The following is a 12,394-nucleotide window of genomic DNA, read 5'->3' as shown; positions in this document are numbered from 1 at the left end:
AAACCATTTCCTACCAATTGCTCGGTTAATATCACCAGGGGTATAACTCATTATGTTGTTGTTATTATATCGTGGAATTTAAATATCACAAGGGGTATAACACACTTAACATAAAAGTAGGTGCAAAGATACAGCTCTTTATGCTTCCCAGTAATGAGATGCAGTGTTGCATAACTTTATGTCATGTCAAATACTGTTTCACTGTTTTTTTGTAGGCTATCCACCATACCTTATCTTCTTGCTACAGTAAACGTCACTGATGAAAGTAATGCAGCCAAGCATTAGACTATTCATGACACTTTCAAATTTCTAATAATTCATCATTCACGTGCTGCAGTGTATTTCGTATAATGACTAGTCACTTCTAAATAATTGATGTTGAATGCATGTTACTTCTCATAGGAATACGGAATGAAAATGAATGACCAGAAAATCAGGATTTTTATATATAACCTATTAATCCAGATGTGAAACAAATTATAACTATCAATAGCATGTATTCTAACACAAATCGCAACTGGTTACTCATAGAAAGAGATGATGATTACCGTAGTCTTAGAGTTATTGATGCTAAAGAGTACTTTGCTGGTGTACGTCATGAATGGGCTTATCGACGTGAAGAATCTGACCAGTTGAGAGATGCCCTGCTTTCTATGGGTCTAAGAGTTCCAACTCGGCATTCTATTGCAATATATTCTCAAGCGGGGGATAATCCAACTTGGTCAGTTTTTAGGAAAAATATTATTAGGGCAGTGACAAGTATTAGAAATGAAAATAACTGAATATTGTTGCATAGGAGTCGTCAGTACATGTATGAACTGGCGCGAGATTCTGTCCGCGACATTGGGAGAGAGCTTACAGAAGATGAGCAACACTGACTATTACAAAATGAGAACTACCTTTCCGACGATTATATGTCCGATGATTGACTTTGAATTATGTGCTATCTTATTTTCTCCCTTTTTATATATTAAATTTTATTTACTTATGGGAATTTAATAATGTACTTTACGAATCCTGCAATTATAAATACAGTTATGAAGTCATAATTACTTTACATAAACTGTCATTCAAAGTAGCTTCTGTCTTCTTAACCAATTCACTTATAAATACAAGGTCACAAACTCATGAAGTCACACTCCTATAAAGTAATTATGTCTTCACTCCCAAACTTGGATTTATGTTTTTGCGGAAAGTTAGATTTTGTAGCGCACTACTGGAAGGGTATTGACGCGGGAAGGCGGTTTATCAAATGTCCCAACCGTGCTTGCATTTACGAACATTATCAATTCTTGAGCCTTATCACCTACTTCATGTTGATCTATTTGGTCAAATCAATGTCATGTCTATTACAAAGAAGAAATATGCTATGGTTATAGTGGATGAGTTCATAAGGTACACCTGGGTGTACTTCTTGCACAAGAAGAATGAAACTGCATTTACTCTAATTGATCATGTCAGACAGCTGGATAAGTTGGTCAAAGATTCTGCATTTACTCTAACTGAGTTCAAGAATTCAATCATTGAAGGGTTCTTCAAAGAGCATGGAATTAAACAGGAATTTTCTGCACCTGGAACTCCACAGCAAAATAGAGTTGTAGAAAGAAAGAACAGGACTCTCATTGAAGCTGCACGAACTATGCTTGATGAAGCAAAGCTGCCAACCTACTTTTGGGCTGAAGCTGTGCAGACTGCTTGTTTTACACAGAATGCAACACTCATAAACAAGCATGGAAAAACACCATGTGAGATGGTGATGAAAAAGAAGCCAAATCTGAAATACTTTCATGTATTTGGATGTAAGTGTTTTGTTCTTAAGAATCATCCTGAACAGCTGTCAAAATTTGATCTAAAAGCTGATGAAGGAATTTTTGTTGGATATCCATTTTCCACAAAAACCTTCAGAGTCTACAATTTAAGAACAAGAGTTGTCATGGAATCTATCAATGTATCTTTTGATGACAAGAAGATTACTGGACTTGAAGATTTCAATGATCACGATCAGCTGAGATTTGAAAATGAAGACTTAAATTCTGATTCTGTAAATTCTGATGTCATTGAATATGTGGTAACAACTCCAAAGGAAAATTCACCTGTCCAGGGGGAGCAAGCTGAAGATCCTACCACATCTCAAGACTCTCAAGAAGCATCAGAACCTGTCATTGGCTCTTCGAGTGCTGATTCATCTAGTTCTGATGAGCCAAATTCTGATAATTCTGGAAGCTCTAATACTTCAAATCCTGAAGGATCCAAGTCAAACTCTGAAGTCTCAGAGAGCATAACTACAGGGGGAGCATCAGAAAATGCTGATGGAGACAACATGGATCATGGGGGAGGATCTAGTTCTAAAAGTCAACTTCAATCGGCAAGGAAGTGGATCAAATCACATACACTTGACTTAATTATTGGAGATCCTGAAGTAGGTGTCAAAACTAGAACTGCAACATCAAATAAATGTCTCTATCATTCTTTTATATCTCAGACTGAACCAAAGAAAGTGGAAGAAGCTCTTCAAGATGTTGATTGGGTGCAAGCAATGCAGGAAGAGTTAAATGAATTTGAAAGAAATAAAGTCTGGACCCTAGTGCCAAGACCAAAGAACAGATCAGTTGTTGGCACAAAATGGGTGTTCAGAAACAAAACTGATAGTGATGGCATAATTACAAGGAATAAAGCAAGGTTGGTTGCTAAAGGCTACTGTTAACAGGAGGGTATTGATTATGATGAAACATTTACACCAGTTGCTAGATTAGAAGCCATAAGAATCTTTTTGGCTTATGCTACTCACAAAAAGTTTAAAGTCTTTCAAATGGATGTGAAAAGTGCTTTTGTTAATGGAGAATTGGAAGAAGAGGTCTATGTTGAACAACCTCCAGGCTTTGTAGATTCAAAATTTCCAAATAATGTCTACAGGCTTGATAAAGCACTTTATGGCCTTAAGCAAGCTCCTAGAGCATGGTATGAGACTTTAGCTCAATTCCTTCTGGAAAGTGGATTTCACAGAGGTACAATTGATAAAACACTGTTCTACCTCAACCATGGAAAGGACTTACTTTTGCTACAAATATATGTTGATGATATCATATTGGGTTCTACAAATGCCAAACTTTGTGAGAGGTTTGCAAAGCTAATGCAGTCAAGATATCAAATGAGTATGATGGGAGAACTTAGTTATTTTCTGGACCTTCAAGTCAAGCAAAATGAAGAAGGTAATTTTATCTGTCAATCCAAGTACACCAAAAATTTACTGAAGAAGTTTGGAATGCTAGATTGTTCAACAGCATCCACTCCCATGGCCACTGCAACCAAGTTAGATAAAGATACTGGTTCGTTAGTATATTTACTAACTACAGAGATTTTGCAAGATGCAAAATAGACAGGAAAAGCACTAGTGGAAGCTGCCAATTTCTTGGAGGCATATTGGTTTCTTGGTTTAGCAAGAAATAGAAGTCAATTTCCACATCAACTGCAGAAGCAGAATATATTGCTGTAGGAAGCTGTTGTGCACAGATTCTTTGGATGAAGAATTCGTTACTGGATTATGGGTTAGAATTTTCTAAAATCCCTATTTACTGTGATAATCAAAGTGCTATTTCTATGACAGGTAATCCAGTTCAACACTCAATGACAAAGCACATCAGCATTAGGTACCATTTCATAAGGGAACATGTGATGGAAGGTACAGTGGAATTGCACTTTGTTCCAACAGATCAACAACTAGCAGATATCTTCACAAAACCACTATGTGAAGCTACTTTTACAAACTGGTAAATGAACTTGGAATGGTTTCAGGTTCTTTCTATAAATCTGCTTAGTTTTTGTTCTCATGCATCAGACTTTATGATCAGTGTTTACAGATTGTTTTATTTTCATATAATTTGTGCTTAAAATTGAAATTCATTAAATACTGATTGTTATCTGATATGGATCTTTAAACTCTTATAGTGTTTTAAATATTCTGTGACTATTCAATCCAATGAGGATAACTGTGCTAGATGTTGACCTAGTAGTCTTTAACATACTAGAAATCCCATGTTTGAAGAAGTTGTTTATGTGGAAACTCGTTAACACAAGCAAATTCTGATTTTGAGCTTAGTCAAGTTTACTTTGTGTATCTTATTACTAAGTCACAAACTAGATTCTTGCTTCTTATCCGTTAGATTCTGATGTCAGTAAATCTTAAGAATGAACTAAATACTGATAAGCCTCACTTATCAAAAGAAAAAAAAAGAAAAGAAAAGTCAGGTACTCCTTTGAGATCTAGAGTAAATATGTGGAAGGGAAGACCCAAGTGCATTGCTGGTATTAAGTAATATGCATTAGAAAAGCAAATAAATTTTCTTGGTGACTTTTCACATTCTCTGATTACTGAAGAAATACTCTGACAACAACATAAATTCTGATAAGCAGTCGTGACTCACTTACACTGAGAAGCCACTGTAAAAAGGAATTTCAAAAGATGCATAAAATGAGCACAAACAGTTGAGGTGGACTCTTGCATAAATTTGTTCTATAATAGACTTCATGATTGATGACAGATTTTAAGCACTTTTTTGAGTTATGCCTTATTTCTAAGATGTACTGAAGTTTATCAGACTTTAATCTTTATCTGATATTTTACTGAATACACACACTTTCACTCTATATGAATGATGAAAATTATTGTGGTGATTAAGTTGTTTTTGACATACAGTTAAGTGTCATTTGCATTAATTCTGAGGACAAGTTCTGATAGAAGTTCTGATCTGAAGAAAACAAGTCAGTATTTGTATGAAGAATCACAGAAAAAGATATTCACTTTTTGAGTTCAGAAGCCATATTCTGATGACTGTTAAAATCTGATTTAAGTTTAAGTTCTGATATTAAATCCTGATGGAATCCTTGATGCTTACGTGGCATTATTCTTTACTTGACTTATTTGTGGTTAAACTGAAACAGTCATATTTCAATCAGAATATATTTGGGTAAGATAAAAACAGTTATAATCATTTTGGGTTAGTGATAAACGTGTTGGTCTTGAAAAACTGCATGTGCACAATAATTATTGTTTATTTTACGTGCTCATTAACTCTTGCTTTAACTTTTTACTGATTTTTATTATTACACATCAGTCTAGGGAGTCGAGGCATCATTATTTTTTACTCTTAATCGTTAAACAGTCCTCGCGTCCCTTGGTATTCCATTGGCTATTTAAATGACTGATCATCCTTTGGTACAATTATATTTTTTTCTTTCTCTCAAATAATGGCACATTTTAGTTGGTTTTACTGCTATGGCACAAACACTGTGACCATTTTTAGAAATGGAATTTTGACTTCATATCATATCAACAATATTCCTTTCATCATCTGGATTCAACTTCCAGACAACATTAAAAATGATTTACTGCTTTCCAAAGAGAAGTTCATCTCCGTATTCTTAAACAGCAGGAGAAAATCATTCATCTTGTTGTTCTCTTTTTGAAAGTAGAAAGAAGAACTAAAAGTCATCCATCCATATCTCTCCACCATCAGCTTTGTCAGACTTCTTAGACTAAGGTTGTTGATGTTAAGATTCTTAGAATAGGACTATCTTGTAATTTTTGCATGTAATCGATAAATTTCATGAAATGTACTCGTTTGATATATTAATGAAATTTCCTTTAATTTCAAGATTTAGTCTCTGTTTCTCAAATTATGTGACTGTGCATGTTTTAATTATAATTTGTTAATCTTTACTTCATCTATTTTTAACTTTATCCTTTGATGAATGTTTTGATTACAATTATGGGCAATAATAAATTTTGTTGATAAAGAGGAAACAGTTGAAGCACGAGTTCATGCATCAGAACCTGTGATAATTGAAGCTGAGAATGTTACTTCTCAGAAAGAAACTGCAGCTCAAAGTTCTGATAATTTGAAGAAGAAATCTGTAAGTTCTGAAGCTGCTAAAGCAACTCTTTCATTGGCAAGGAGATTAAAGAAAATGAAGGCTAGGAGGTATTTGGCTAAGGCTACATTAGAAGATACTGAAGAAGCTGAGGAAGGGGATCAGGAATCTCTGATCTCACAAGAACCACTTATCATTGAAGCCCTTCCAGCTCAAGCCAAAGAAACTGCTACTGATACAGTTGTAACCCCTCTTGTCTCACCTATTAAAGCTACAGATGATGCTAAAGAACAAGCTGAAAATTCTGAAATAGATATTCATAATTTGAATATACCACATGTTCTTTATCTGGAAGCTCCATCTACAGAAGCTCAGCTATTTCCAACTCATTTTCCAATTTTAAATGTTGAGATACCATCTACATCAACCACACCAGCTCTGGAGATAAATTCTGATGTTCAGAATTTAAATGAAGCTGTTCCTGAATCTCCAGTTGCTTCAAACACTGTTGTGCTTTCAGAACATGATGAGTCTTACTCAAGTTCTGAAGGCAATGTTTCTGCTGAGACTGCAGTTCCTATACTAGGAAAGGAAGAATTGGTGAAGAAATTTGTTAAAAAGGAAGCACCTATTCCTTGAGAGGATACTCACAGAGGTGTGGAGTGGACCAAGAAGTGGAATGACACTGATTTCATTCCAAGTTCTAATATTTTGACAGAGCATATTTCCAAAGCTGATGAGTTGCTCACAAATCCTGATTTAAAGACACAACTCAAGATCAGTGCTCTATCTAACAAACATCTTCAAGGTCTACATTCTTCTACTCTTGAGAAGGTTGATACACTAAAGGAACATGATGATAAGCTAGATCTACAGCTTAAGCTTGACAAGAACAGATATATCAGACCTACTCTTGAGAAAATTGAAGCCATTGAGAAGATTCAAGAGAAGCAACAGGCCCAAATTGATGAGGTCCTGGCTAACCAAGTTTCTCAGAAAGCTCAATTGGAAGAAATCCAATCTTCAGTTGAACTTCTTCTTTCTCTCTTACTTCCTGATGATGCCAAAAAGGGGGAGAAGGTAGTTAAGTCCAAATGCTCACCTACTGAAATACTGAAGAAAAAGGATGATAAAAGTGATGACCAGGGAAACTCTGATAAGAATAGAGGTCAAGGAAAAGTTTAAGGAAAATCTTTTATACAGAACAAGTCAAGTTCTGATGCTGTGAATGCTAAAAGACTGAAGTCAAGTTATGATAAACAAAGTCTAATGTCAAGTTCTGATATTCTGATTTAGTCAGGATCTAAAGACTCTCAGAAGTTTTTACAAACTTTGAAGCTAAAGGGGAAGCAGACTAATGTTTATTACAAAAATCCTAAAATCCAGACACTTGATGAGGAGATAGCTAGAAGATTATTTCTGAAACAAAATCCAGGAATGGATTTGGAAACACTTAAGGAGGAAGAAGCTAGATTTGCTGCTGAGAAGACAAATCTTAAGTCTAAAGTTTCTGATACAAAGAAACCTTTAAGGACTAAGGAAAAAGGTATTGTGATCAGGGAAAAGTCAAATTCTGAGACTTCAAGTCCAAGGCCAGATCACAAACTAAGATTGATCCTAAGTCAAAAGGGAAAGAAAAGGTTGGTGAACCTTTAAAAATTGAGAAAAAGATAAGTTCTTCCATTCCAGTCTATCAAACTACAATGCATGATGATGATTTAATAGAAGATGAAACTGTTCAAATTCTGAAGAAAAGAAAGTTAATTGAATAATCTAAAACAACCTCTGACATTGCTCAAGTTGTTCAGAATGAAGAATAGCAAGCTACAGAAGAAACAGCAAATTATGATCAAGTTAATTTGGAAAAGATGACAATTGCTGATAAGAAGAAGCTGTTATGGAAGAAAGCTACTCCAGTTGAACCAAAATCCAATCTCTTGATAAATCAACTTGCAACATTTGGGTTGAGATCCAAGCAACCTAGAGATAAAGCTGGATTAGGTTCTGATGAAGAGAAAATACAAATAGGAGTAGAAGTTACTCTAAGAGATCCTTTCATGTTGACAGATAAACCATATGAACAAATCAAACAAAAGCACCTTGACAAGGTGTTGTCTGCTCAAATCTTGATAGATGCTCATGATAAGGAAAATCTAAAGGAGAAATTGATTTTATTTCTCAATGATGGATTAACTTATAGACTAGCTGATACTGATGTGCTAAAGAAGTCTGTCAGAGAACTTCAACATATTCACTCTCTTCTGGAAGTAAAATCTGATGTTACAAGAAGATGGTCAGAATACATTTTGAAGGCTATAAGAGATCTATTTAGAATCTATGGTACAAAGACTTCTCAGTATATACCAATGATTATTGAAGATGATGAAAGAGAAATTCCTATGCTGAAGAATTCTGCTAAGGTGGAAGTTATTCTAAAAGGAAGATGCTCATGTTATAATGAAAACTCTTCACATCCTAGAGTTATTAGACTTGGTGATGGACTTGAAAGAACATCAATTCAAGCTCTCAGAACTGCCATTTATCAGATTGGTGATAGTAAAGATGAAGAACTGATGCAGGTCAAAGCATAATTAGTTGAAATTCTGAGGAAAGCTGAAGACAAACTGGTAAGAGATTTTGTTAAGAATAATTATGGATTTGGATTGATCCAATGAAGTTGGTAAAGCAATAAGGACTGTAAGTTGTAGTTAATAGTCTTACTAAACTCTTATTGCATTTGAACTTACATGTTTTTGACATCATCAAATCTATTAACTTGTATATTTTGCATAATTTACAAGTTGGGGGAGTTTATTTGATATATTTGAGATGTCATGTCTAATATATTTCATGTTTAGTTTTCAGATCTTAACAAATAGGAAATATCAGTACTTACTGGAATCAGTACTTACTGGAAGTCAGAACTTAAGGATATCAGGACTTAGATTATCAGAAGATAATATCGGAAGATGGATATCATAACTTAAGTACTGGAGGACTAACAATTAAGGAAGGAAGTTGATTTATAGGAAAGAAGATCGAGACTAATACAAAAAGAAGATATGCATAGAAAGAGTTAGAGGACTTAAAGAATTGTATAAGATATCTGATTGATATATTTTAGGAGACAGAATTATATTCCATATGAATTAGAAGTTATCTTGTAACTGTGTACAATATAAACACAGACATAGGTTTACACTAGTTGTGTTATCATTATCGAGAAGATCATACATTGTAACCTAGCAGCTCTCGTGATATTTGTTCATCACTGAGAGAGAACAGTTCTATTATAACAGAGTTCATTATATCGAATATATTTGTTTACTGTTACTTGTGTTCGAAATTGATTTGATTATATTTTACACTGTATTCAACTCCATTCTATAGTGTTATGTGACCTAACACATATGAATGATTCAGTTCATATATTTTCTGCTCCTAATATTTATATTTCTGCATCGTATCCTTTCTATTCCTGTATCGTGTTATTATTATATATCAAACCAGGCACAGTTTTTCAACTGTGTTTTATTATGTACCTTATGTTATGTGATGGAATTTTGTTTCAAGTTAAGTATTTATTTTCAGCAAATTACTTCATATCTAATTTAAGGCCTCGTCAACGTAAATAAAATTATACCAAAACAATTTTACACCGAAATAATTTTCTGGGAATAAATTATGAAATTTGCAGAACAAGCCCTCGCGTAACAATTGCACAATGGACTTGCATGGCTCTCCAACAAAAAAAAATTACACCAAATATATTTTTATCAATTTCATATTAAGGGTCAAACATAGCCCTCTACCACATTTTCACACTTTGAATATTACCTTATTATTTCCAACTAATTTAATATAAATTTTAAATGAAATATAGATTTTAATAACTATATTATTAATAAAAAAATTAAAATATATATTACTAAGTAAAATATTTTACTAAGTAATATTACATAATTTGTTTAACTTAGTAATAATATAAATACAAAGTAATATAATATTAGTTCCAACTAAATTAATATAATTTTTGGAACAAAGTAATAGATACGTAATTTGAGAAAGCAATATTTCTATAAACAAAAATGTATTAGGAGAAGTATGTTTTTATTAGCCAAATAAAAGAAAAATAGGAAGAAGAGAAAAATAGGAGCGGGTAAAAAACAAGAAGGAAAAAGAAAGAGAAAAAGCGGAAGAGAGAGAAAGTCGTCGGAGAAGGGAGAAGGCCTGGACAACCAGCGTTCTTGGAGTAGGAAAGAAAAGAGAGAAACAAAACATGTTCCTCATGCTAAGGAGCGGGGCTCTACCCATGTTCCTGGAAGCCATTATGAAGATAAATCCTGGAACCATTGCTGAGATCGATGTTGTCCCTCATGCTAAGGAGCGGGGCACGTCCGTCTACAAGCGGATTTTTTGGTCTTTAAAGGCAATGATGGACGGGTGGCAACATGCACGTCCTATGATTTCAATATATGGGACATTCTTGAAAGGAGGATATAGGGGCAAGATGCTTATTGCTATGGGTGTTAATTCGAACAACCACATGTTCCCTCTCTGCTATGGCTTGGTTGATGAGGAGACGTACGAGAACTGGTCTTGGTTTTTGCAGCGTCTTCGAAGACATGTATGTCGGCAACGAACCGGCGTCTGCATCATTTCTGACCGTGCAGCCAGCATTATCTTTGCCCTATGAGACCCTCAAAATGGTTTTGCTAAGCCACTCGACATCCATAGGTTCTGTCTCCTCCATGTAAGAAGTAACTTTTGCAGTCATCACCCAGGTTGTGAACTAAAAAAATTAATGTAAAAAGCTGGAAGAACCACACAAGTCTCAAAGCATGACGCATATATGTCAAGGATTGGTGAAATTTCCCCCACCGCCCTACAATATATCTTGCTACAATATCCATGGATAGGTGGACACTTTCCCACGATAGTGGTATTCGCTACGGTCAAACAACCACAAACATGCTTGAGGGCTTCAACAGCAGCATAAGGAGGGTTCGTTTTCTTCCAGTAACAGCAATGATGGAGTACCTCTTCTACAAGGCGGTCACAATTGTAGAAAAACATCGAAACATAGTGGATGATGGTCTATAAGAGGGGCAACAGTTATGTGCACGTTCCGCCGCTATGTTAGCAAAAATTCGGAGGAAGGCAACAAGACATACGGTTATTACTTCCCATCGTCTCCGCGGGATTATGAAAATACTAACACATCAGTACACAACTTCTAAGGGGACGGTAAAGGGAGGTAAAACCCAGGTTGTCAACCTCAATGACCGTACGTGCACCTGTGGAAAATGGGCGACCCATCACATGTTGTGCTCCCATGTAATGGCAGGTTGTATAACACATGGATTGAGTTTGGAGCATTTTATCAAAAATTTCCATAAGAACCAAACAATGTAGGACTTGTACAGGCCAATAATTTATCCGTTGGAACCAACTGAATACTGGAACTACGACTTACCCATACCTTGGCAGGGGTATGGAAAGTTAGTGCCGGAAGAGTCCTTGAAAAAGCTAAAGAAAAAACACGGGGATAAGGGACAATAGGTGCGGATCCGAACAGAGATTGATGGTCCGCGGTCTGGAAAGAAATGTAGTGTATGTAACCAAGAAGGTCACACCAAGCATGGTATGAAATGCCCAGGGCGCCCACACTGAAACACGTGATCTTGTTGTCAAACATATGTACTACTGCTATTACAAGCAGTCTACTTGTAATATGGTTCCATTTCCTTGTTTTCCATTTCATTATTTACTTGTTCTATCATAATATTTGGTTTCCAATGCTCATTGCACATTCATTTTATGTCTACATCTAACAGTTAATGTTTTTACATTTAACGTTATGACACCCTCTCTCGAATAAATAAAATTTTATATTTAATCATACAGACTCAAAAAAAAATTACATACCTACCAAACAATAAAAAAATGGACCTAAACAAATTTTCAGTTATTTAAATATGCTCGTGCACAAATTTGCCCTCGCGTGACAATTACGCACTCGCCGCTAAAGACACCATTTTCGAAGCTATAAAAGTGTTGGTCATATAAATTTTTAATTCAAAATTACATTTTTCCCAAAATATAGGTTTACATTACAACACAACAAAAAAATTTGGAACCCAGAAAATCTACGGTTATTTACATACGCACGTGCCAAAATATGCCCTCACCTAAAAATTTTGCACTCACATTGCACGGCACCTTTTTTGGAGCTAGAAAAGTCTTATATATACGGTTTTTTATTTAAATTAAAAAAATACACACATAAAATAGGTTTACATTACAAGCCAACAAAAAAAATAACTGAAAACATTTTCCATTTATTTAATATGGGAGTCCAAAAATAGCCCTTCATCTAATTTAATTTCGTTCAAAACAAAACAAACACAAGTCATTCCGGGCCGAGAAAAAAAAATGACCCCAGAACGCCACTTGTTCTGGGTGTCAACTGGGAATCCCCGAAAGTACAGGCATTCTGAATCATTTTTGGAATTTTTTGAACATG

The 12,394-nt window shown here is 34.9% G+C and overlaps 1 protein-coding gene across 1 annotated transcript; it reads left to right on the top strand.

Annotated features, from left to right (window-relative positions):
- Positions 1-10,147: 10,147 nt before the first annotated feature.
- On the top strand, positions 10,148-10,564 carry LOC141718634 (uncharacterized). Its single transcript, XM_074521012.1, has one exon. It carries the CDS (start codon positions 10,148-10,150, stop codon positions 10,562-10,564), a length of 417 nt encoding a protein of 138 aa, XP_074377113.1.
- The last annotated feature ends 1,830 nt before the right edge of the window (positions 10,565-12,394 follow it).

Source organism: Apium graveolens, chromosome 4 (genome assembly GCF_009905375.1).
Source record: "Apium graveolens cultivar Ventura chromosome 4, ASM990537v1, whole genome shotgun sequence".
NCBI lineage: Eukaryota > Viridiplantae > Streptophyta > Magnoliopsida > Apiales > Apiaceae > Apium > Apium graveolens.
The sequence above is the reverse complement of the archived record's forward strand: the minus strand, read 5'-3'. Positions and strand labels throughout refer to the sequence as shown.

What these genes read in the sequence shown, in the direction of transcription:
- LOC141718634 (XM_074521012.1), top strand. Translation starts at nt 10,148, where the DNA reads ATGTTCCTCATGCTAAGGAGCGGGGCTCTACCCATGTTCCTGGAAGCC.